Genomic DNA, 27,369 nt, shown 5'->3' on the forward strand with positions numbered 1-27,369 from the left:
ATTTTCAACTTTGAGGTCTCGATACCTCATTTTTGACTCGTTTGACCTAATAAATTCTTTTAATTCACTAATTTCACCATTTCACAAATTCTTCTAAATTCTTATTTCACAAATTCTTCTAAATTCTTACTTCACCCATAAATATTAAATTACTATCTTGTTCAATCTTATTTGTCGAATTTAGTGATCTCAAATCACCATTTTCGACACCACTGAAAATTAGGCCGTTACAAATGCGATCAAAATATAGCATGTAATAATACAAAACACATGTGATGCAAAGAGGATTAAATTTTAAAATTTTTAATTTCGGACATTAAGACAAGAGATAATAAATTACATGGCCTGACTCTCTTATTAGTCCCCAGTGGAGCCGCCAAGCTGTCGAAACCATTTTCAAATCGAGTTTTGAAAAAAATGGGAACTGATTTTAAAAAACGAAAACGGGAGTCGCCACCAATCTTTTTAGGTGTGATTGGATCACCTTTAAAACATTTTATTCTAAAATAATTAGTTTTGGTCCACGAAATAAAAGAACGGGTTCGGGAGTCGGTTACGTACGGGGAAGGATTAGCACCCTCGTAACGCCCAAAAAATTGGTACCTAATTGATTATCAAATGTCTTTAATGACGGAAATTTTTAAAAAAAAGAAAAAAAATTTAAGATGTAGTCCTCTTTAAAATATTTTAACTTTGAAAATTGGATTCACTCGCGTCAAAGTATTGACATTAAGTTAACCTTTTTTGAAATTCCTATCTCGAAACAGCAAAACGCTATATCCAATAAGTTAGGACATATTGCTTTGAAATTCCAAGATACTGGCTTACATTTAGAAAACCTTTAAAAAACTTAGAAGGTGCTTAATTATTCGAATTCAACGAGAAAAGTGGCAACCCAATAAGTTAGGGCACTACTTTCTCGAAATTTCCAAACACCAAGCATCGCCTTATTTGCAAAAAAAAAAATCTTATCTCGAGGTAATAAGATGTCATATCCAGTGAGTTAGGACACAACACCTCAAATATCAGAGAGTAAGTATTTTATTTAACACTCGTATTATGATTTAAAAGAATATGCCATTATTTAGGTTAAACGTGAGAGAAAAAAAATCGAAATCCAGTAAGTTAGGGCACGATTGTCTCGGATTACCAAATACGAAATATTTACTTTAGTGAAAGAATCACTATCGGGTTGGATAAAACCTAAATTCGTAATGAAATGAGATAATAAAGAATGCATAACAAATAAAAATTGATAACCATAACAGGATAAACATAAACACAAATATGAATACTAACGATAAATACGAAGGTAAGATAAATGAGTCGAATAAATAATAAGAAAGGGAAATAATGAATAAGCTAAATGTTTGAAATTATTTAAAAAAAACTATAAATAGAATAGATGATGAAATAATAATAAAAGTAATGATATGTAAATAAAATAAATATGCTAAAAAATATACAGTTATCAAATTAGTTAATATAAAATAATAACGTATAAGTAAATACAAAAATAAAGGAAAATATAATAACAATAATAAAAAAATACAACAATAATAATAGTAAAAGATATAATAACATAATAATATAATAGTAATAGTAACAATATGACGATAATAGTAAAAATAATATATTAAATAATATTAATAAAAGTAGTGCTAATAATAATAATAATAATAATCTATTAAGTTATAATGAAAATAATGATAATGATGATATATTAGATAATAATAGTAAAATAATAAGTAACAATAATAAATTATAATAATAGTGATGAGAATAACAAGTGATGATAATAACAGTAACAATAGTAGTAATAATATATTAGAAATACATAATAGAGGTAGTAAAAAAAATATAGTAGTTATAGTAATAATAATATAAACAGTAGCATATATACGCATGAAAAATAATGATAGTAAAATATAATAATAGTAATAATAATAATGGAATGAAGGTAATAATAATATTAAAGTAAAGTAAACAAAAATAATACTATATATCAATATATATATACATATAATGCAAATACACACTACCATATTATAATAGTAATAATAATAATAATAATAATATTAAAATGCAGAAAGTAAATATGATATAATAGTAATATTAAAATGACGTAATAAAAATAATACTTATATATAGAAATGTACATACGTACATATATAATAAACATACATTAATTAATAGTAAAAACAATAGAAGTGCTAATAATACTAGTATTAGAATGAAATAAGAGATAAATGCAAACATAATAATATAAATAAGGTAAACGGAAACAATAAAAAAATAATAGGAAGGACATAATCGAATCTGAGAGCAATATTTTGGGGCAAATTCGTAATAAATAAAAGAAGAGGGGATTAATTCACACACGCAAATAACCAGGAAGGACTAAAACGGACAATAGCCCTTTGACCCAAAACGCGCAGCTTTGATTCTATCCCTTATTTCTTACTACGATTGGAGTGAATATAATGAAACCCTCTGAACCTTTTTTATTGCTATTGATATACTGATTTTTTGTTCTTGAATCTCAAAAAAAAGAAAAATCCCCTCTTGAATCTCAAAAAAAAAATCTCTTCTTGAATATCAAAAAAAAAAATCTCTTCTCTCCAAAATACAATAGATTCCTCTCTCCAATCCCCCCTTTTGTTACAATGAACATAGGGCTCTTTTATAGCCCAAAATCCAAAGAAAAAAAATACAAAAAATTTCATTTTCTATTGTTTTTCTTTGCTGCCCTTTTTTGACTTCTTTAGCAGGTATGGAGTAGTGGAAAAGTGCTATTTGCACTATCAATGCAACTAAAGTAGTGGGATTAGGTGATTTAGGGTTTCTTTTTCTTTTTTTTTTGTTTTTGTTTCCGGTATTGGGCTAATTGGGCTAGGGTTAGGTATTAGGTTTGGATTTAGTATTTATTTATTTGGTTTACTGGGCCCCGGGCAAAATTTGGACCATACAAAGGTGTTTTAATTTGGAGGAGTTCATCTCAAGTTGGTCATCCCATATCCTTTCCATCTTCCCCATGTTTACAATTGTCGAATCCTTTAACAAAGGTAATGACACCTACAAAATTCATTTGATTGTGTTAATAATAGAACATGGATGCACTTGCCAAGCATTTTTTATTTTGAAAATTGCATGTAACGATCCGATTTTCAACAGTACCAAAAAATGTGATTTTAAAACTTTATTTTCATAAACCAAATCTGTAAATATAAAATAAGAATATTTATGGAGTTAATATAAAAATATATTGAAGAATGGTTGAGAAATTTTGTCAATTAAATAGTTAATTAAGGCTCAGAGATTAAATTATAAAAATTCAATCGCTATTAAATTTTAATTAACAAAAGACTTGAGGACTTGAATAGCAGTTAACCAAAATTTCAAAATAGTAATTAAACATGAATTTCTCATAGTTGGTGGATGATGATGACACTATCTACTAAATAGGATTAATAGTTGAAATATATTAATCAAAACATGATTAAGCTAAATAACCTAGATTAATTAAAGATTAATTTAATATAAAAGGAAAAAATTGCGGAATTTCATCATTTTTTTCCTTCCTTCCACCGTCCACCATAGTTGAGAGCTTGGAAAACCTTCAAAAATCTTTCCAAAAAATCTACCATTAATTAGGTAATGAAATTAAGTCATTTTCTTATAATTTTTATAAATTTATGATCATGAGAGTTTGGTTTAGCTAGCCCATGTACCAATTTGATGAATTGTTAAAGTTTTAGTCAATTGTCATTATTGATTAATTGATGAATTAGACTTGAAATTGATAGGTTTAAAACTTAGATTATAAAAAAGACTAAATTGTAAAGTTAGTTTACGTTTATTAACTTTGTTACATTAAGAACCAAATTGAATAAATTTAAAACCTGCCATGAAGTTTAATTAGAAATAGAAAGTATAAGGTCCCTAATGAAAATATATAAAATCGGATTTTAATCCGAAGCTAGAAATAAAAAATTATGCCTATTTCAAGTTTAGGGACTGAATTGAATAGAATATAAAATGTGAAAACTAAAAAAATGAATTTATTTAGGATTATGCACATTGAATAAAAATGTTTGCTATTGATTTGTTAAACAATATATTTATATAGATCAACATTTGGATAAAAGTGGAGCTAATAAGAGAAAAGTAAAAAATTCCATATTAGTCCCTAAAAGATTTATTGGTTTTGTATTTTGAAAAGGTAAGTTTATACAGAACTTAGTACATCTTGTATTATATGTATGCTTGTATTTAAAAGGTAAGTTCTGTTAGTTGACCGGTTGTGCCATATCTTTCTCCAGTTTCTCACACCCATGATGCTCTGTTCCGATAAGTAACGATAGTTTGCTAGAGAAAAACAAGTAGTACAACAAGAATAGGGAATCAGAAACAAAAAAAAAACATGAAAGAAAATAATGATGCAAGAAAACAAAAATGGGATATCACATTTCAATGGAAAGAGTTGGAAAGCGAATCTCTAAGTTGTTTCTTTCTATCCCAAGAGAATAATGTCAGTGCCACTAGTGATCATACTTAAATCATTTTCTCAACCCTTCACAATTGACTTCTAAAACCTTAAGTTTCTTGAAATCTAAACTTCCATGCATGTTCTTCCATATTTCAATTGACTTGGAAAATTCAGCCTACAAAATCTGAAAAAAGAAACAAGGATTAAAATTCATAAAGGTTATAATGAAGCCAACCCAAACCATATGAAAGAAAGAATGATACTATGGAATAAGCTAGAATAACCAAAGGTAAATTAAAGGAATATACAATAATACCTTTATTGAATACACTTCTTGGATAGTGTTGTTAAGGTCACTACACCAATGTTCATTATCATATCCGCATTTTGCCAATAATGGTGGATGAGTTAAAACTCCCATACAAAATATCTCTAATTCAGGGCAACCACTCACTATTAATTCCTCTAAACATGGGAATCCAAATGTGTGATTGCCTGAACAAAAGCTCTAAAGTCGCGATAGATTCACAAGTTCCAAACTTTTCAACCTGCTGAAAATAATGTCACAAGTTGCTTCATCTCCCTCAGTTGCAACTATTTCTGTCATTGAAATGCAGTCTCTTACCATCAACTTCTTGAGTTGGGCCATACCTTGGATTGCTAAACATGTATCTAAGTATTCCATTGTTTCGCAAAACTGCACATCCAATGTGGTGAGATTTTGAAATGATGCCGAGGATGATCCCAGGTAGATCAAATTGCAACAAAAGTGAACTTGAAGAGTCTCAAGTTTGGGTAGAATATGGTCTACCTGTACGTCTTGCTTCCATAAATTATCTTTTAGATTATTAAGAGCTACCAATTTTAAGTTTCTAATTGTTGACAAAGTCCCAGCATACATCTCCTCATTACCGGTATCTCCTTCGGTACAAAATAGCTCTTTTATTTCATAATAAGAGATGGTAAGGTTTTCAAGAGTGTAGAATCTCTCAAGGAAAGAAATTCGAAAATCAATTGATTTAGCACCGTGGCCAACCACTCGAAAAGATTTTATTTCATGAAAAAGGCTGCTTGAAAATTGACTATCACTTATCATTGCAATGTAATCAGTATCTAATGTCAAAAGTTGTAGTGTAGGGATGACCTAAAAACCAATCAAAAAACAATTTTGGAGTCAATATGTTCATCTTCGAATTAAGAATCACTATTTTTTCTAAATAATATTTTCAACGATTCTTAATTAGAGTAAAGCAAAGTTACCTTTACAACCAAGAAAAGTGGTGGATGGATTGGGGAGTCAAGTTGTCCATTGTTAGTGTTCAGTTGTGTACCCAATATATTCAATTTCTCACACCCAGCTACTTCCAACTCGTTTAACATTGGCCACTTTGCGGTATGCTTACCCGGGTAGATATATTTGTTGGAGCTAAGTGCAACAAATAGCAAGGTTCAACAAAAAGCTTGCCGAGCAAGAATCGAGACTTGCGGCAGAAACAAAGAAGAAAAATGAAATAAATTTTAAGCAAAGCTAAAATAGAGAGTATATGGATGAAATCTTGATTGAATTCATTCATATTTTTAAAATGGCATAAAGCCTATTTATACAAGCTTACAACTTGACAACTTAGTTGGAATACAACTAAGTTTCATCATTACATCCACTTAAAATAAATCACACCTACTACCACTAACAAACTTAGTTGGAATACAACTAAGTTACATCATTACATCCAAATAATAATAATAATAGTAATAATAATAAAACATGTGATTGCTACATGCTAACCATTGCTTCAATACTCCTCCTTGGTTTGCATGGAGCAAACACCTAGCTTCCTTCTTAGACATTCGAACCTTGTGACATTAAGGGCTTTAGTCAAAATGTCTGCAAGTTGATCCTCAGAATTACAATGGATCAGCTTCACTTCCTGAGCTTGCTCCATTTCTCGAACAACATGCAACTTGATGCTGAAATGCTTTGTTCTTCCATGGAACACTGGATTTTTAGCAATTGCAACTGAAGATTGGTTGTCACAGAAGATCTCAGTAGCTTCCTTTTGATGCACTTTCAAATCAGCTAAGATTTTCCTTAGCCAAATGGCTTGGTTGACAGCACTTGCAGCTGCCACATATTCTGCTTCAGCAGTAGATTGAGCCACGAGACTTTGCTTCTTCGAGCTCCAGCAAAACATGGCTGAACCAAGGTTGAAAGCATACCCTGAGGTGCTTTTCATGTCATCTATCGAGCCAGCCCAGTCACTATCAGTGTAGCCAACCAGCTTCAGATTTCCTTCCTTGCTGTACCTTAAACCATAGCTCAAAGTGCCTTTGACATATCTAAGCACTCTCTTAGCAGCTTGTAAATGCTTTTTATTGCAACAATGCAAGAACCTTGAGAGCAATCCTACAGCATACATTATGTCTGGTCTAGTGGCAGTTAAATATAACAAACAACCAACTAGACTTCTGTAGGATGTTTCACAAACCTTCTCAAAATCACCTTGGCTCGATAGTTTTTCTCCAACAGCAACAGGTGTTTTAGTTGCTTTACTGTTTTGCATGGAGAACTTGGTCAGAATCTTTGTGGCAAAGTTTCTCTGACTTAGAAATATCCCATTTTGTGCTTGAGTCACCTCTATTCCAAGGAAATAAGACATTTCCCCTAGATCAGACATTTCAAATACTTCTTGCATCTTGGTCTTGAAATCGACCAGCACTGCTCAATCTCCTCCTGTCACCAGCAGGTCATCAACATATAGGGATACAATGAGCTGTGTTTGTGTCCCTTGCTTCTTGACATACAGTGTTGGCTCACTCTTGCTTCGATCGAATCCCAAATTAGTCAAGTAGCCATCGATTCTGCTGTACCAGGCCCTTGGAGCCTGTTTTAAGCCATATAGGGCCTTCTTCAGTTTGTAGACCATATGCTCTCTGCCAGCTATCTCAAACCCTTGTGGTTGTTCAACATAGATCTCTTCATCTAAGAAACCATTCAGAAAGGCTGATTTCACATCGAGTTGATGGATCTTCCACTCGAGTTGTGCTGCTAAGGCAATCAGTAATCTGATGGTGTCTAGCCTAGCCACTGGTGCAAAGGTCTCCAGGTAGTCCAGGCCATACCTCTGACTGAACCCCTTGACAACTAGCCTTGCTTTCAGTTTGTTCAAGGTACCATCAGCATTTTGCTTGGCTTTGTACACCCATTTCACCCCAATTATCTTCCTTTTGACTGGCCTTTCAACTAATTCCCAGGTCTGGTTCTTCTCAATCATGCTAATCTCCTCAGCCATTGCCTGCTTCCACTCTTGCTGAGCTTCAGCCTCTTCAAAATTGCTTGGTTCAGCTATGGCTACATGAGCTCTTTCATAAATCTCAGTCAATAGTCTTGTTCCTCTAACTGGTTCATCATCAATGTCCATTTCAGGAACATTTTGATCTGGCTCAGCTTGATCTGCTGCAAGTCCTTCTGAAACTTCCTCAGGTTCATGTTTTTCCCAGTTCCAACATGACTTTTCATCAAATACCACATCCCTACTGACTGACACTTTCTTTGTTGAAGGATCCAAGATCCTATAGCCCTTCTTAACAGTGCTGTAGCCCACCAAAATACCAGGTCGAGCCCTTTCAAACAATTTGTCCCTTTTAACAGCAGGTACATGAGCATAACAGATGCATCCAAAGACCTTCAGATGAGCCAGTGATGGCTTGAATCCAAACCAGGCTTCGAATGGAGTCTTCTGATCCAAGGCCTTGGTTGGAAGCCTATTTTGAATGTAGTTTGCAGTGTTAACTGCCTCTGCCCATAGTGCTTTAGGCAGATTCTTCTGAATCATCAAGCACCTGGCCATATCCATCAAACTCCTATTCTTCCTTTCACTTACACCATTTTGCTGAGGTGTATATGTGTTGGTAAGTTGATGTTTGATGCCTGCCTTATCACAGAAGGCTTGGAACTGAGCTGAGGTGTACTCAGTCCCATTATCAGACCTTATGGACTTCAGCTTGCAACCTGTTTCAGTCTCAGCAACAGTCTTGAACTTCCAAAACACTGAGGCCGCCTCTGATTTCTGTTTTAGGAAGTAAAGCCAGCAATATCTTGAAAAATCATCAATGAACAGTATGAAGTACCTGTTTCCACTTAATGACTCATTCCTCATAGGGCCACACACATCAATGTGCACCAGTTGGAGTTTTTCAGAGGCTCTCCAGGCTTGATTCGAGGGAAATGGGAGTCTGACCTGTTTTCCTAGCTGACACACTTCACACACATCATCATGATCCACTGAGTTGATGAAGTTTTCAGCCAAGTCCTCTCTGACCATTCGAGCCATCGATCTGAAGTTGGCATGTCCCAGTCTTTGATGCCAAAGCTTGGATTCATGTGATGTGACTGTGTAGGCAATGTCTGACTCCCTGGTCCAGTCAACTACAAAGCTCTTATTAGCCATAGGAACTGCCATCAGCTTGGATCCACTTGGATCATTGATTTGGCATTGGTTGTCTTTGAACACAACAGAATAACCTTTCTCCAGCAACTGAGCTATGCTGAGCAAGTTTCTGTCAATTTCAGGCACCAAAAGCACATTTGAAATCATTTTGGCACCTGTGGGGGTGCATATCAGCACATCACCCTTGCCTTCAGCTTGAATAAAATGTCCATTTCCTATCTTGACTTTAGTTCTGCAGCTTCTGTCTAAAGACTTGAAGATTGCAGCATCAGGTGTCATGTGGTTGGTGCATCCACTGTCTAGAAGCCAACCAGATGAGAACCTTTCTTGAGCAGCTGAGCATAACACAGCAAAAACTTGCTCCTCTTGGTCACTGTCCTCCTTAGCTACTCGAGCCTCAGCTTTCTTCTATTGAAATTGACTCTGCCTTGATTTGGCCTTGCTCTTGCAGACTCTCTCAACATGACCCTTCTTTTTACAATGCTGACATACAGCATCTGGATTGAACCAGCATTTTTCTTTTAGATGACCAGCCCTTCTGCAGTGCTTGCAAGTCTGACCCTCTTTTCTTGCAACATCAGTCCTTGGCTTGTCTCTCCAGGCCTTCTTGCCTTTGTAGGTAGTGTTTGTTCTTGCCTGAAAGGCACCTTCTTGATGCTCCTCCAGTCTGCTTGCTCTTCTTTGCTCTTGAGCATATAAAGCATTGATCAACTCTGTCAGGGAGATGGTGTACAGGTCCCTTGAGTCCTCGAGAGATGAGATTTTTGCCTCATACCTCTCGGGCAGAGTTGCAATAACCTTCTCCACTATCCTAGCTTCCTTGAGCTGCTCTCCAATGAGCCTTATGCTGTTAACCACAGCCATAATCCTGTCAGAGTACTGCTTGATAGTTTCTTCTTCCTTCATCTTCAAATTATCGAAATCTCTCCTTAAGTTCAGCAACTGTTGCTGCCTTGTCCTCTCTGTCCCTTGAAACTCCTCTTGCAACTTGTCCCAGCTTGTTTTGGTGATTCACAGGCCATAATCCTTGTGAAAATCACATCTGACACTGAGTTCTGGATGCAAGACATGGCTTTGTGCCTCTTGGTCCTCTCATCAGCATGCTGTCTGATTTGAGCCACTGTTGGATTGCCTCTAAGTGGCTCTGGTTCAACATCTGAGTTAACTACCTCCCACAGATCGAAAGCTTGTAGGTAGGTCTTCATTTTAACCACTCATATGTGGTAGCCTTCTCCATTGAAAACTTGAGGTGCAGCTGGTGAAAAGCTTGATGAAGCCATGAATTTGTATAACAGATCCCTTAAGAAATAGGCTCTTGATACCAATTGTTGGAGCTAAGTGCAACAAATAGCAAGGTTCAACAAAAAGCTTGCCGAGCAAGAATCGAGACTTGCGGCAGAAACAAAGAAGAAAAATGAAATAAATTTTAAGCAAAGCTAAAATAGAGAGTATATGGATGAAATCTTGATTGAATTCATTCATATTTTTAAAATGGCATAAAGCCTATTTATACAAGCTTACAACTTGACAACTTAGTTGGAATACAACTAAGTTTCATCATTACATCCACTTAAAATAAATCACACCTACTACCACTAACAAACTTAGTTGGAATACAACTAAGTTACATCATTACATCCAAATAATAATAATAATAGTAATAATAATAAAACATCTGATTGCTACATGCTAACCATTGCTTCAATAATATTTCAATTCTGGTAGCCTCAAAAGTATCAGGGTGTATAGTTGATCAAACTCGAAATTGACGGCCGTTTCCGATTCTGATCCTTCCTCTAATTTGGAAACAATCTCCTCCACTCCATAATCAAATATTGAAGGATAACCAAGTTGTGGTAGGTCTTTGGCTACTGAGGCTGGAAATACATTCTTCAAACTTCGACAATCCATAACAGATATTGCACAGATTTTTTTAAATGAAAAAATTCCTTTGGGATCATTTTTCCAAATATATTTCAACTTTGGCAATCCTCTAATATACAATTCTCTTAGTTGAGCGGTTGCAAGTAAAGTGGTTTCTTCTTCTTCATGCATGATTTCAAATACTTGCTGTTGGTGCAGCCTTCGAAATGTTGTCAGCATATTAGATGGGAAAATGGTTAACAACTTATCGCATCCTTCAACTGTCAAATGTTGTAGTTTGGGAAATGCAACCTGCACTCGTGCCAATATAATGAAATTAGAAGCTAGTTGTTTTTTTCATTTATTGTGTGGGTTTGTGGAAAAGTGAAAAAAACATTTATTTTTTAGTATAATTAGTGAAAAAAAGAGATGAAAAAAATAAGAGAAATGTTCATTTTTTATCCTAATGCATAAAAACAAATCATTACAAATTGAAGTAATAAGAGAAAAAATGAGAGAGATGCTTGTTAGTCTAAAAATATGCATTTTTCAAAAATTCCATTTTCATTCATCTCATTTTCAACTGTACCAAGAAATGAATAAAAAGAAAAATATATATTTTCTATCTTTTACTCCTTTAATTTTTCATCCTTTTAATTTTCCTTTCACTAAACCATTAAAGCCAAAGTCAACAAGGAGAAAATGAATAAACCTAAAAATTAAGAATTAACCCACCTTATTGTCAAACAGATCACCTTGACTAGAGATTCGTTGGTTCCCTTCCCTTGTATATCTGCTTATGAAACCCTCCAAGTTTGGACAGTTGTATATCGTCATTGACTTCATAAATGGAAATTCAATAACTTTATTTTGAGAACTGAAGCAAAATCCACTCAAATGCTGAAGATCCTTTAGCTCTAAGGACTGTAACTGAGGAAATAATGATAAAGTCAAGGAAGCTTGAGTTTCTTCTTCTATATCCTCCCAAAAAATTATCTCCTCTAGGCAGTTGCACTTAGTTATCTCAAAATATTTGAGATGAACTAGATATTTAGCCATAGAAAATGATAACAGGTATTTTATGTTTCCACAATCCTCGATTATCAATGTGGTTAGCTTGTCATGAGTGTAAAAAGATACATTTGATAATTGGTTGTGCCATACCCTTGTAACATTAAGCGATGACAACTGCAATTTCTCCAAAAAAGGGAACCATATCTACAACCATACACATAGTTAATTCTACTTTCAAATAAATATTGTACAAAAAATGAATATATAATTCTACTTTTGCAATTACCAAATACAATAAAAAAAAATAAAGTCTGCCAACCAATAAAAAGTGTCATATGATAGAAAATTTCTGGTAAATATAAAATATGTTGAGAGCATTGGTGACAGAAGAACCCATCATATGATCCGAAAAAGGGAAAAAAAATCTCACATAACTAAGCAATAACGCAAGAGCAATACGGCATGATTCAGAACAAGGAAAGAAAGCCTTGAAAGATACTGAATTATAGATACCTTTTCTTCGAACAGTGGCAATTCAAGTTGAGGCAATGAGGTAGCATCGATTTTGTCTTGAGCGCAAAAGCCAACGAGTTGAGGAAGACCCTGCAATGTCAAAGACTGCAATCCTGGCAATTCATTTCTATCATTAGTGATAGATTCAATATCGAAACCATTTTGGATATGCAGATTCTGCAAATGTGATAGCCTTTCCTCATCTGTTAACTCCTTCAGTGCAATCTTCACACCTTTCAGTTCATCCAATTCTAAAGCTTGAGTTCTCCCTACCAATATCTTAATTCCATGATCCAAATCATCAATGCTTGTGTTTAGCCTGAGTTTTAAGGTTCTTAAATATTGATAGTAGCCAAACCGCTCCCATTCCTTTCCTATGAAAATCTTGTATCTTTCCAACTTTTGCAACTTTCGAAAAAAATCCTGTGGGGCAGCCTCGGCGTCCGGAATTTGAACTTCTAAAGTGGACAAATGAGACAGTGTGTTCAGTTCAGCAAGACTAGCATTGGGTTGTCCCCATTGAATAGAAGTGGCACCCTATATAGTTCTTCTAATTTTGACAAACGTGGCAAGACGTCAGCTGAAACTTTTTCGGGTTTAGTACAACCACTTACATCTAACAACTTTAGCTTCAACAATTGCCCAATTTCTTTGGGTACAATTTTGATATCAGATTGCAAAAGGCTAAGCACATTTAAGTTCTTGAGTGCTCCAATAATGGTTAGGTTGTCTCCCATCTTGCAGTAATCTAGGCACAATGTACTGAGGCTAGTTAGGAGACCAATTGATGAAGGTAAAAAGGAAAATTGCACGCCAGTCAAATCTAAGACTTTAAGATTTTCTGCTTCCTTGAAGAAGTTATCTGGCAACGTCAAGGAGAGATCCTCGCTAAACAAAAGGAAAAGAAAAAGTTGCGGACAATTCAACTGGTCAGGAAGCTTGTAAATACTAGGATTCTACAAAATAACCTTGTTGCACTCTTTCATTGACTCTCCATTTGGCCAATCTGTTACTACATCCTCATCATTATCCTCCTCTGTTAAAGCAAGCACTTGATTGTCCTTTGAAACGATTGATTTGGCCACAATATAAGTAATATCGTGCACATCAAAGTACTCCTCATTGGTACTTTTACTATCAAGTAACAAACAAGATTCTTTGAGGGTACTCATTATTTTTAATAGCCTATCTCGTGCTGCTTTCATGGTGTTGACGCCTTTAATTAGACCCAAACCACAAGCATATCTCAACAAGTCTTCAATCCTAGTGTCACGACGCAGTAAACTACAAAGCAGGAAAATCTGCTTGAGGTCTTCACTCGATAAAAGATTGATACTCAACTCAATAGCCAAATGTACCTCAGCAGATATCTCACACGAGCTTTTGTTTAAGTAAGGCCTCTGTAGTTGTTGTAAAGCATCCCTTCAAACAAACAAACTTCTATTTCGCAACGCCCTTGCAACTGTTGCAAGGGCGAGCGGTAATCTTGCACATTTCTTGGCTACCTCAATTGCTCATCACTTTCAAAACTGTCCCCGGCCATCTTCTTAAAGAACTCCCAAGCTTCTCCGTCATCTAAATCACCAATTGCAAAGGTCTTTGTAGCATCCATCCCATTGCTTAAAACATTTTGATATCTTGAGGTCAACAGTATTTTGTATCCTTTGTGTTGACTTCCAAATGGAATTCCGACTTCTGCTAGATCCAGTTTCTTCCAAAGATCATCCAAAATAATAAGAACATTTTTCTACTTCCTTAACCTTTCACACAATCTACCGGCTCTTACAACCGGACTGTTTTCTTCAAGCTTCAAACCCAATGAGTAAGCCATTTAGTCTTGGACTTCCTTAATGTCAGGAATTCGAGATATAATTGCCCTAACTACTGAATCGAATAACTTAACATCATGGAGTTGTCTCTCAACTTCGTTGACCAGCGATGTTTTGCCCACACCAGCCATCCCCTACACTCCAATCATTCCTGTTGTTGCATCTTTCAGTGACTCCATGATATCATTGAAAACCTCCTCTCTTGATTTAAAGGCCTCAAAGTCTGTATGGACTATGGGCTCAGGAACATCACGGTATCCCAAGCGCTTAAATTGGCAATCTTTGATAAGCTCATCAAAAGTAGCAGCAGCTTCTTCTGCTTTCCTGCTAAGCTGGTAGCGAGACTTGATGTTGGGCTTGGGACACAAGCCAAAGAAGCACTTGGCCTTTGCTTTGACTTCAAGATCCTTCACTTTCTTCTCCTGTTCAGTGACAACCTTCTCCACTCTATGGCTCCAATCCAGGACATCGGCTTTACTCTTCTCCCCATTCCTTTCTGCAACATCAACATCTTGCTGCACACTAGTTCTTTTTGCAATCAACGTCCTGTGTGATAGAACACTGAAAGAACAGCAAAATAGAACTATAGAGAGAAGAATTATTCTCAAGGTAAAGAAATTTAACTCACCCTTTCATCTGTTTACAATACAAGCTTATATAGAAGAATCAAGTCTAAACTGCTGCTAACAGAAATATAACAAATACCAGCTTGTAACTGTCTGCCTAACCACTAAGCTATTTACACACTAATCACATGTGGATTTGATACTATAACATTCATCCAACTTCCTCAAATGGAACGACCCGAAAAGAATAAAGAAACCGAGTAAAGAACGACATAGACAATGGTTTAGTGAGAATATCGGCCACTTGGTCACAGACAGGAACTTCACCAACAACTAACTTGCCATTAGCCACCTTTTCCCGGACAAAAACAGATCAAGTTCAACATGTTTAAACTTGGAGTGCAGAACTGGATTGGCTGCAACAGCAACGGCACTCGAATTATCACACGACACTGTCGGAGGATCAGCAGAACTTAGTTTTAACTCTGTTAAGAGAGAAGTTAGCCAAGCAACATCACTAGTGGCAGCAGGTAAACTACGATATTTAGCCTCGGTCGTAGACCGAGAGACAACTTGTTGTTTCTTGGAACACCAAGATATAGGTGTATAACCATAGTATACACAGAATCCCGTAGTGGACCGACGATCATCAAAATCAAGCCCCCAATTTGAATCGGCATAACCGACCAAGGAAAGCCGCTCAAACCATCGAAAAAGTAATCCATAAGAGAGAGTACCACACAAATACCTAAGAATACGTTTTAATGCTACCAAGTGCAGATTAGTGGGAGCATGCATAAACTGACACACCCTATTAACAGCATAGGCAATATCAGGCCGAGTTAACACAATATACTAAAGGGCACCAGCTAAACTATGATATTCAGTTTGATCAACAAGATAATCACCCTCATCCTTTGATAACATGGAAGAGTTGACCATCGGGGTATGAACACTTTTAGCAGTAGACATAGAACTCCGGGCAAAAAGCTCACGAATGTATTTGTGCTGACATAGGTGAAGACTACTAGAGGAAGACCGACTGACCTCAAACCCCAAAAAATAATGAAGGTCACCCATATCCTTTAGAGCGAACTTGTTGTGTAGCTACTGAACAAACTATCTATTCCATCAGAGGAACCACCTGTAATAACAATATCATCCACATAGACAAGCACATACAAAGTGTAATCAGAGGCAGAACGAACAAACAACGAGGCATCTGATTTGGACAATGTAAAACCAGTAGAAACAAGAAACTGTTTTAACTTGTCAAACCAGGCACGAGGAACTTGTCGTAAACCATATAAAGCTTTAGTCAGATGACACACCAGCGTCTCACCACTAGAGCCATGATGCACAAAACCTGGAGGCTGCTCATGTACACGTCATCAACTAGATCACCATTCAGAAAGGCATTATTGACATCAACTTGCCGGAGTGGCCAGCCCTTTGTGACAGCAATAGAGAGAATAACACAAATGGTAGCAGGTTTGATCACCGGACTGAATGTCTCTGTAAAATCACAGCCAGGCACCTGTGAACAGCCCATGGCCACTAAGCGTGCCTTACGGTGATTAATTGTGCCATCAAGATTTTTCTTTATTTTAGACAACCACTTGCAACCAATCGCCTTTCGACCAGGAGGGAGAGAACAAAGCTTCCATGTAGAGTTAGCTATCAAAGCATCATATTCAGCTTAAACAGCCGACCGCCAATCTGGATGAGCAAGAGCCTCCTCAACAGAACTTGGCTCAAGGTCAATATTGTCGGCACACAAAGCTTTGGGTTTAAAAATACCAGCTTTAGACTGAGTAATCATACCATGTGTATTGGTAGTAGAAATAGGAAAGAGAGAGACATGCTCAGCAGGAACAACAGAAATAACGGTAGCTTCGTCTTGAACACCAGTCTCTGAGGGAGTCGTTTCTGGAACAGCAGTCCCTGAATCACTAGCAGGACTTCCTAAAGCACCCTCCGGTGGAGGTGTAGAAGACAAACCAGTGTTCGTAGTGGTAAATGATCGAACAACAGGAACATACGTAGGATTACCCGGAGACGCCTGAGCACTAGTAGGAGACGAGAGCGAAAACAGAAATCGAGTTTCATCAAACGCAACATACCGAGAAGCAATAACCTTATCATCAGGTGTTAGACAAAAATAACCTTTATGATGCGCACTATACCCCAGGAACGTAGATGGTTGGGACTGAAACTCAAGCTTGTGTTTACCAAACAGCATAAGTGCAAAAAACAACAACAACTAAACACTCTGAGATGATCATAAGTCGGGTCATGACCAAACAAACGTTGATATGGAGATCGTCCAGCCAAGACAGGAGTGGGTAAGCGATTGATAAGATGGACGGCACTACAGAACGCATAACCCCAGTACTTCATAGGTAGATTAGCCTGGGCCAGAAGAGCAAGACCAGTCTCCACAACATGTCTATGTTTACGCTCAGCGACACCATTCTGCTCAGACGTGTAAGGACAGGAAACACGATGAAGAATCCCCTGACGGGCCAGTACCGAAAAAAAGCGCGAAACTCACCTCCCCAATCGCTTTGAAATTTCTTAATACACTTCCCGAACTGTGTGCGAACCATCTTCTGAAATTGACCGAAACATTTTACAGCCTGAGATTTACGATTGATTAGATACACCCAAGTAAATCGACTAGTCATATCAACGAAAGAAACGTAATACAAATTACCTTTACATGGAACCACATCCGGGCCTCACACATCAGAAACAACCAATTCAAACAAATCAACATACTCAGTACTGGAACGAGGAAAAGGCAATTGATGAGATTTTCCTTTCTGACACGCAACACAAACATTATCAAGGTGACTTTTATTTACAGTAATATGACATTTGTCAAGGACAGCCTTTACAATATTAGGAGCAGTGATGGCTGTCGATTCCACCAATATAAACCTACACCTAATTTGTAAATTAAAGCAGTATAGGGAGTAGGGTCGATCCCACAGAGATTGGGTTTACTGAAAATTATTTATCTCTCGACCAGATTTATGTCTGGGCAGTTGTCGTGCCCACGATGTTTAGGGGGGATAAAATATGAAACCTGAAATAAACACAAAAAAGCATAAAATGTAAAAAATAAACAACAAAGTAATCTGAAAAAAATCAATTAAACTTAGCTAAGACTTAAGCACGGGTTTTTTCGTCTTTGACCCGATCTTCGAAATTAGGTGAACTCCGCTTTTCCAATAAGCTAGTTATAGCTACCAAGGACGCCTCGGACACCAACCCTTCCTTGTGTAAATTAGTTATAGAACATCCTATAACTAACCCTTACCGATCGAACAACCTATGAAACGTTCGTAATTTAGAACTCCGGCAACTTTGCGTTTTAGAAAAGCCTAGCTCGAACCAATGCCCTCAAACGTTGGGACATTTAAATTTGGTTACAACTTCCCTTGACGGAACCAAACAGCAATCCCCACTTGGCACGCCAATGTGTTCATGGAAGACCAATTAGACAATCGATCCTTTCGGAATTCCAACTGTACGTCTAGCCACACTAACTCAAACGACGTCTTTTTTGACTTAGTATTGACTTGACTTTGTGAGTTGACGAAGTCATACTCTTAATCCGGAGAAATAATAAATATAAAAAATTAGGAGTTAAACAGCTCGGGTTCGTAACTTACAGGTTTTTGACAGGGTTAACACCGCTTAAAACTGAAAGGGGTTTAGTGTGGCATGAATCTAATCATGCTTGAAGGTTGTGGATTGTGTTTTGGCTTGGTGTGAAGGATGATGGAATTTTGGAATGGAAGGGGACTTGGAAGGCAATTGAACCAATTTGAGAAAAGAAACAAAACAAATGAAAATTGACAGAATGCTAAACTCCAAGTTGAAAAGGGAAAAGAAGAGTATTTCTATTCCAAATAGAAGTAGGAATACAAAGACAAGAGATGATTTTCTAAGAACTAAAAGCCCCTATTTATATAGATAGGGTTTACTAAAAATAACTTAATCCTAAAATAATAAAATAAAAATAAATAAAACAAAATAAAATAATATCTTCTATTTTTAGCTATTTACAAAGTTAAATTTTGATGTTAGGTCCTTGGCCTTCCCATCTTTATGATTTGGCCCCAACTCAATGATTTGTCCTTCAATTTGGCCCCTTTTTGCTCGTTTTTGACCAATTGCATCCCTGACAAGATTAAATCATAAAAACACCAATTAAGCAGGGATTAGTTCAGAAATAAAACAATTTAGACACATGAATTATGTAAATTAATGTGTTTATCAAGCAAGATGACCCAGTCTCTTATGCCACAAGCTAAAAACATCATCGGTTGTAGAGGAACATTGAACAAGAGCATTATGAGCAGACGGAGAACCGCTCGATCCCGCTGAGAACTGATAGAGTCCATCATGAACTTGGCCCCGCATTAATATTTCCTGTGTCTGGATGTCCTTAATCACACAATATGAGGGGTGAAATTCAAAAAATACATTGTTATCAGTAGCAAACTTAGAAACAGACAATAAATTTTTCTGAATGCTTGGCACACATAGCACATTTGAGAGATGGAGCAACTTCTGCGTTGTAGGGATAGTTGTACTCCCAACAGAGGAAATTGGAGTGAACACCCCATTACCCATTAAAAGAGATGAATTACCTGTATACGGAGTGGTGCCATGCAAATTCGAAGCATTGCAACACATGTGATGAGTAGCCCCCGAATCCGGACACCAGGACGTGCCTCATACCGAAACATAAGAATCAGTAGAGTTAAAATTGGAGTCATACTCGGTAGCACTAGAATAATCAGAAGCGTGCAACTCAGGAATTCTAGGAGGAAGCCCAACAAATTGAGACGAATCATATAGAGATGAGGCAACACTAAACACACGAGCACGCAATTTTGTTAGCCAAGGGGCCTCACGAACAGTCTGCCAAGAGCAGCCAACATCAATACAATTGGCAGAGGGCTCAGGAACAAATTGTCTATCAGTGAGATGGGAGCGAGTCGACCCACTAGGCCTGCGTGGCCTAGAATCCATGTTACCACACAATCGACCCAAAGTCTCATTATTAAATTGGAAACCCACGGCATATTGTCCACTATCAAATTCACGCCCATTACCAAAGGAATTTGGGCCAATATTATCATACTGTCTAGGTCCATGGGAAACAAATGGATTCCCTGCATGTGGCCCACGTGGGGAAGAACCATCAAAGGCAGAATTCGGCCAAACAGATGGCCTCCAATTTTGACCATAAGGACTCCAATTTTGACCAAAACAATTTGCTCCAAATTGACCATCATTTCGATCATCACTTCGCCCAACCATTCCAGACACAGAACCACTCCGTCGAACTATCGGTGCGTCGATCGACGATTGCTCATCACGATTGTACCGGTAATAACACCACTACGCAAGATGTCCATACCTACTGCAGATTTGGCACTAGACTTTCAGACGAAACGAACGCCCTCGACCCCGAACAGACGAACGGCCTCCGCCATGAAACGGACCATCAGTGGGTGAAAGGGGCGACCCCTCCACCACATTCGCAGCAACCAACACCTCTTGAGCAGACCGGACTTGGCAGGCTTCACACTTGAGCAAGGCATCGATGATGCGTTGAAAAGACAGCAGGCTCGTGGAGAGAGAGACAGACGAAATGATAGCATCAAACTCAGAGGAGAGACCGGCAAGAAGAACCGCCGTCCGTTCATCCTCCGAGATTTGAGATCCCGATGCTGCAAGAAGAACGCACAAGCTTGTAATCTTATTCACATACGAACGAATTGAGAGGCTACCTTTACGGAGAGAATGAAGCTCATGGCGCAACTGTGATTGCTTCGCACTGGAATCAGCCACAAACAAATTGGTCGCCACGATCCAAACATTACGAGCAGAGCGCACATCCGTAAAAGAGGACAGAAACGAAAAGCTGATTGTCGATAACAACCAAGAGGTAAGTAAACTGTCTTGTTGTTCAAAGACCGAAACAGCCGGATTAACAACAAGATCTCCATTGGAGGATTGAACAAATCACGCCAGAGCCGCCAACGAGCCATCAAGAAGTCCAAACAGTCCGTAGCCACGAAGAATCAGTCAGACCTGCTGCTGCCATTGAACAAACGAGCCTTCATCCAGCTTGACCACCTCATATCGAGGAAATGAGGTGACCACGCGATCACCAAGGAACACTAAGCCATGAGGCTCAACAGAGTCAGATTCAGCACTGTGCGTGTTAGCCATGCCCATGGATCACCGAGCGACTGATACCATGATAGAACACTGAAAGAATAGCAAAATAGAACTATAGAGAAGACAAATTATTCTCAAGGTAAATAAATTTAACTCACCCTTTAATCTGTTTACAATACAAGCTTCTATAGAAGAATCAAGTCTAAACTGCTACTAACAGAAATATAACAAATACCAGCTTGTAACTGTCTGCCTAACCTCTAAGCTATTTACACACTAATCACATGTGGATTTGATACTATAATACTGTGTTTCTGCTTGAACTTGTCAACAATTTTCTGGTAGAAGATTACATATCTAATATGACGTTTTACTTGGTGGAAGATACCTTTCACAGTCTCGGAAGAGACATTGGCAGCAGCTCCAGTACCAATAGCTTCCATTTCTTTTCTTCTTTTTTTTGCTTTGGGGTTACAGATGACTGTCAGAGAGAGTAAAAAAGAAAATAGTAAAAGGAAAGAAGCAAGCAAGAAGAAATCAAAAATGAAGTGAAGAAGCCATTAGCCAATATGAAATAGAAATTCAGTAAGGCGTGGAATTGGATATGGACTGTTGTCTTCGACTCCGTTAGACTTTAGATTAGAAATCAAAGAACCAGCAAAAGAAAACACAGAATGAATGTGGATGGTTGCGGGTACCTTCAGTGGAAATTAAGCACATACAGTTTGACTAGATCAAATTACGACATTTCACTTTTTTTTAAAGGTAAATAATTATTACTAAAGTTATTTTAGTTAAGTGGTTGATGGAGCATGTAAATTTAAAGGGTTTATAATTAATTCAGCCCCTAAACTATAATTAAAATGTTAATTTGATGCTTTTAAATTTTTTTTAATAATAATTCTAAAAATTTTAAAGGGTAAATTATTCAGATAGTCACCCAAATTTTGATGCATTCCTATTTTAGCCAACTTTTTTTTTATTAATTTAGTTACTTCCATTAGATTATTTGTTATTTTTAGTCACTCCAACATTAAATGCCTTGGTCATTGAATGAACTGCTAATGTAGTAGTCTTTTTTATTAATATAATAACAAATTTAGTCATTAACACTTTGTACATTCTGTCAAGTTGGTCCTAATTTTAGAAAAAATTAATAAATTTAACCCTTAATATTTACACATTTTGTCAATTTAGTCCAAATTCAAAAAAATTCAAAAATTTTAAGATCTTGAAATATATATAATTTATTATAAAAGGACATAAAAATATAAAATATTTAAATTATATATAAAGTTGCATAAAGTATTAATTGCTATATGGTCCCAATTCTAAAAGCTCAACAAATTTAACCTTTAATGTTTACATATTTTTTTAATTTAGTCCAAATTCTAAAAATTTATAAATAAAATATTCAAAAATATAAAAATTAGAAAAAAAATCAATCAAAATCTAAAATAAAAATAAGTAAAGTTTTCTTAGTTATAATTTAAAATCATTAAAAAAAACCCCACAAATGTCATACTTTTGTTATATGCCGCCACACAGCATAGCGATTAAAAAATTTACAAGAAAAAAATAGATTTTTGTCCTGTTGCTAGATATTTTGGTCAACCAAACAAAAGAGATCAACTTTGTAAAACAACATTCATCCCATCATCTCCTTCCTCATTCATCTTCAAGCTTCCCATTATTCTTATACTCTTGCCCAAACCTCACAATCTAAATACCATACCAAATGGATACCCAACTATACTAGACCCAAACTACATCATCACTTTATCATTAAGCACTCATCAATCATCATTAAACCCACAACCAAAGTCAATTTCTTTTTTATTTTACAGACATACCCAAACTCTGTTTCACATCTTCTTTTAATGAGGAAAAATCGATCAATAAAGTATCACTTAACCTTAAGCATTTAAATCCCTCAAAGCCGTGCACTTTGCCTCCGAAATGGAGCAAAAGATGTTTCTATAAGTAAAGGCTTTTTTATTTGAATCCCTCAACCAACTATTTGATTATGGTGCTAGTAGAATTTGGTAGTGATTGATTCCAAAAAGTAATTTAAAGAACTCGCTTTGCTTGATGGGGTTTAAAAAAATATATTTATTCAAAAAATTCATGAGAAATTGAGGATTAAATTTTCTTGAATCCCTATGAAATTTCTTTAAAATTAAAAAAATACTTATTTGAATCCCTCCACCAAATTCATATTTAAGTATTTATGTATTTTTATCTATATTGTTAGTAATTTTTTTATTACTGTAACCGTAACGATTTTTTTATTGTTGCTGTGCCAAATGATAAAAAAAATTAAAACCAACGATAACTTTTTTTAACCTATAAATACCCCTTAAATTTCATTTTTTTTCATTCACATCCTTCTCTCAAACTTTGTCAAGCTTTTTATTTAATTTTTTTATATTTTCATTTAAAAACATTATTTATTTAATTATATCGTCTTTTATTTGTTCAGATCTATTTCTCGAGAATGAATGCCTCTCTAATCCGCTTCGGAGACAACCATATTTCGGCCGCCTAATTAGCAACGGTAATTCATTATTTTTAAATTTTTGTTATTTTTATTTATGTTAAATTTTTTTATAAATCTAAATAAAAATTTTATGTTATAAATAGGCGGACGATCGTGTGCTGGAGGTGTTCATATATAATACGGGGGAGCCTCTAATCCTTAAAACTTCTAAATACCTACAAGAGGCTAGATTCTTGCATGCGTCTCACATACAAGGGGGCTATAAACTCAATCCCACATTAATTAGCACATTGTTGAAAGGTGCAGGCCCGAAACACAAATTTTCTACCTTCCATGTGAAAATTGTACAATCACACTCGAGGACGTAGAGCTACAATTTCGTTTGCCGGTGGATGGGCCAGTTATCACAGGATCAACAGTGGTTCGGGGAAAAGTAGACCCTTGCACGGCAATGTTGGGGAAGGTCCCGAACAGGTTCTTAGGTGGTCAGATTTCGATTAACTAGTTGGAGAAAATTTTCAATAAGCTTTCTGACAACGCAACGGAGGAGGTCATACAACATTATGCCCGAGTATCCATCATGAGGTTAACCAATGGCATTTTAATGCCCAATAAATCTAGAAATTTAGTGCACGAAATGTGGCTTCTACATCTAATGGACTTTAATGAATGTGCAAAACTAAGTTGGGGATCTGTCGTTGTAACACCCCTAACCCATATCCGTCACCGGAACATGGTTACAAAACATCGCCAAAGTTTATAGAATATTTACAGATAATTCAGATCAATTATTATTCATACTCGAAACCATACATAATCAATCATATTGTCCCTTAATTGAACCTTCGAGGTCCAATTTATACATTAGAATCAAGTCGAGACTAAATAGGAAACTCATAGAATTTTTCATAAAATTTCAAAATTTTTCTTAAAAAGAAAGGATACACACCCGTGTGGGTGGGCTGTGTGGCTCACACGGCCAAGTGACACACTCGTCTATCAGGCTGTATGGGCATTTGATATAAGGCACACGGCCGTGTCCCAACCCGTGTCCATACCCGTGTAACTCTCTGACTTGCATCACACGGCCAGCCACATGCCCGTGTGTTAGGCAGTGTGGTAAATTTAATTTTGGAAAAATAGGTGCAGGGGACACACAGCCTGGCCACATGCCCGTGTGCATGGCCGTGCATCACACACGGCTGAGACACACGCCCGTGTCTCTGCCCGTATAGACAGAATAAGGCCATTTCCAAGCCTTATTCCTCATCCTTTTTGTTTTTCACCTACAACAACATTTGAAACACATTTCCAAACCAATTCAAGACATTCAAACCAAGCCAAATACCAATATTATGCATGTATATCATATCATTTATTTATGTATTCAGGTTTACTTAGTTGATCACATAATAACTCAAACATGTTTAAATCTCCATTTATCAATTCAAATACTTTCATCCACTACCATAATTTTAATCCCATGCATACATAAATATTAAACATAATATTACTAACCATTTAGCCATTCCAATGGCTAATTACAACTAAAACATTTACAAACTCTCATATGTCAACTTTAGCCTATACATGCCATTATACTATAATAAGTTTCTATTTATACCGAGATGAGCTGTGGATAGTGTGATGATACTTCAACCGACCTCCAACCTTGAAAAGCTTCCGAGCACTATAAAACAGAGTAAAGTAAACCTAGTAAGCATTTAATGCTTAGTAAATTTGTATAACAGTAATTTAACTTACCATTGATAATCATCTATAGTAAACATACAAAACATGCATCCAAATTGTTTTGATCAATCCCCTAATCATATGCTGTAACACCCCCTAACCCGATTCCGTCACCAGAGGGTTATGAGGTAATTACCAAACGATCACAACAACCTTTGAACATTCATATAGTAAAATTTAACTGTATAATAATATGTTGCCAAGCCAAATTCAAATATAAACTTAACAACTCATTTGCTTATACTTACTAACAAAGTCAATTGACCATTTTACGAATTCATTTAAAAACAATTAATAGGTTAAACCAAATGCCATCAATGCTTGATATTTACTCAACAAAATAAGGTATATATAAGTACTTAACAAAAAAATTATGCGCATGAAGTAACATTATAACAAGACCAAATGTGCATCATTTGTCATCAATGTTTAAGTAAAATAACCATGTCCATTTCAATCATCTTGAACATCTATATAAAACCATATATATATATTCAATATGCATACCAAAATTATATAGGTAATAAACCGAATATAAATACCAATCACTAAGCTTAAAACATTTTCATGCTTGCCATTAACACCGAATATCAATATCCAACCCATAATTGATCAAATTATAACTAAAATTTTCGATTATAAACCAAGAACATATAAAACAACTCACTTACCACAACATATACATACCATATTTAATCCTACTAAACTAGTATTATAACCCATATTGATCATTACTATAAACAAATGCACATAATTTAGACATCACAATTAAAGGCAAACTCAAACCACAACCGAACATAACCAAACTTTAACATGTAAATTAAGTCATTTTAGCATGACTTAACCATTATACATATATAAAATTTAAACATCTCCAAAAGAGTTATTAGCTTATACATGCCATAATTACCGAACCAACTTTTAAAAGTACCTAAATATTGAAGATAGTGTGGATGACTTTACTAACGATCCCCGAGCGCGTAACGATCACCAAAATCTATAAAATAGAGACAAGAAAAACACATCCAAAGTAAGCTACCATAGCTTAGTAAGTTATAAGCTTCAACAACTCCAAATTAAATTTAATAGGCTAGTATTATCTAACTAAGTCATGCTACTAGATCATTTAATCAATATCTTACCACATTCAAAACAATTTATTATTCATATGCCCAAATTCAACTAAGTCCAATATGCATCTGCCCAACCACAATATACTACATTACTCACAAACACACAAAAAAGAACGAATGCATTTAACATTCATCATCGAATAACATTAATATATTCGATCACAAAGCCATTAAAACCAATCTATCTTTATACATACTTTCAATTTATAATACTCATCACATAGAACCGATGCTCACCTGCACCAACTTGAGCTATACATCATAGTTTTTCATCAAGAAATTTGAAGCTTTAAGTTATTCAACCATTTCCGATCTACTTAAATAAATCTCACACCTAGTGCTAATGTTTACTCGGAAAATATATACACAATTTGCACACTTAGTGCTCAATATTTAAATTCGCACACTTAGTGCTCAATAACCACATTCGCACACTTAGTGCAAGATTCACATCCGTAATCGTTCACACTCGCACACTTAGTGCCTAAATTCTATTACTCAATACATATCAATTTAAATTCATCAATTTCCTTTAAATTCGGCAACATCAATCTTTCATGTAATTCAATTCAGCTCTTCTACTTAATTTGATTTAAATTTATATCAACAAAAACACAAAAATTTTCTTAATAACTTACCTCGGATATTGACAGACAGTTGAGTTCGACTGCTCAACGATTTTTTGATTTTCCCCGATCTACGTCCAATCTTTTTGGTTCTTGATCTAATTGAATTTGCAAGGACCGAAAATACCAAAGCTTATACTTTCTTTTCTTTCTCTTAGTTTCGGCCAAATGAGAATAAAAAGATGAACACTTTCATCTTTTATCAAATATAATATATTAATATATATTAAAATATATCATAATGTCATAATATATAATAAACAATTCAAGTTACTATTTCATGCATATTGGCCGGCCACTAATTCCTAATTATGGCCAAATTGCAACATTAATATTCCATAGTATAAAAACATTCATAACTTGGCCCTTATATATTAACCCTTAAATTTTTCATTTTACGCGATTAAACCCTTTTTCATCAATCGACCT

At 35.8% G+C, this 27,369-nt stretch overlaps 1 protein-coding gene and 1 long non-coding RNA gene across 2 annotated transcripts; one reads left to right on the forward strand and one right to left on the reverse strand.

Annotated features, from left to right (window-relative positions):
• Positions 1-10,638: 10,638 nt before the first annotated feature.
• LOC121210051 (disease resistance protein RGA2-like) lies at positions 10,639-14,158 on the reverse strand. Its single transcript, XM_041082129.1, has 8 exons — positions 14,104-14,158; positions 13,833-14,022; positions 13,306-13,749; positions 12,893-13,215; positions 12,328-12,785; positions 11,965-12,018; positions 11,536-11,730; positions 10,639-11,112 (listed from the first exon to the last, which is right to left on the reverse strand). The coding sequence occupies exons 1-8, from the start codon at positions 14,156-14,158 to the stop codon at positions 10,639-10,641; spliced, it is 2,193 nt and encodes a 730-aa protein (XP_040938063.1).
• A 7,316-nt stretch (positions 14,159-21,474) lies between these two features.
• Positions 21,475-24,222, forward strand: LOC107888280 (uncharacterized). The gene is made up of 3 exons (XR_001681329.2): positions 21,475-21,694; positions 23,412-23,486; positions 23,573-24,222. It is a non-coding gene; the product is annotated as an uncharacterized lncRNA (long non-coding RNA).
• Positions 24,223-27,369: the final 3,147 nt, after the last annotated feature.

This window comes from Gossypium hirsutum, chromosome A11, assembly GCF_007990345.1.
Source record: "Gossypium hirsutum isolate 1008001.06 chromosome A11, Gossypium_hirsutum_v2.1, whole genome shotgun sequence".
In the NCBI taxonomy this organism is placed as follows: Eukaryota; Viridiplantae; Streptophyta; class Magnoliopsida; order Malvales; family Malvaceae; genus Gossypium; species Gossypium hirsutum.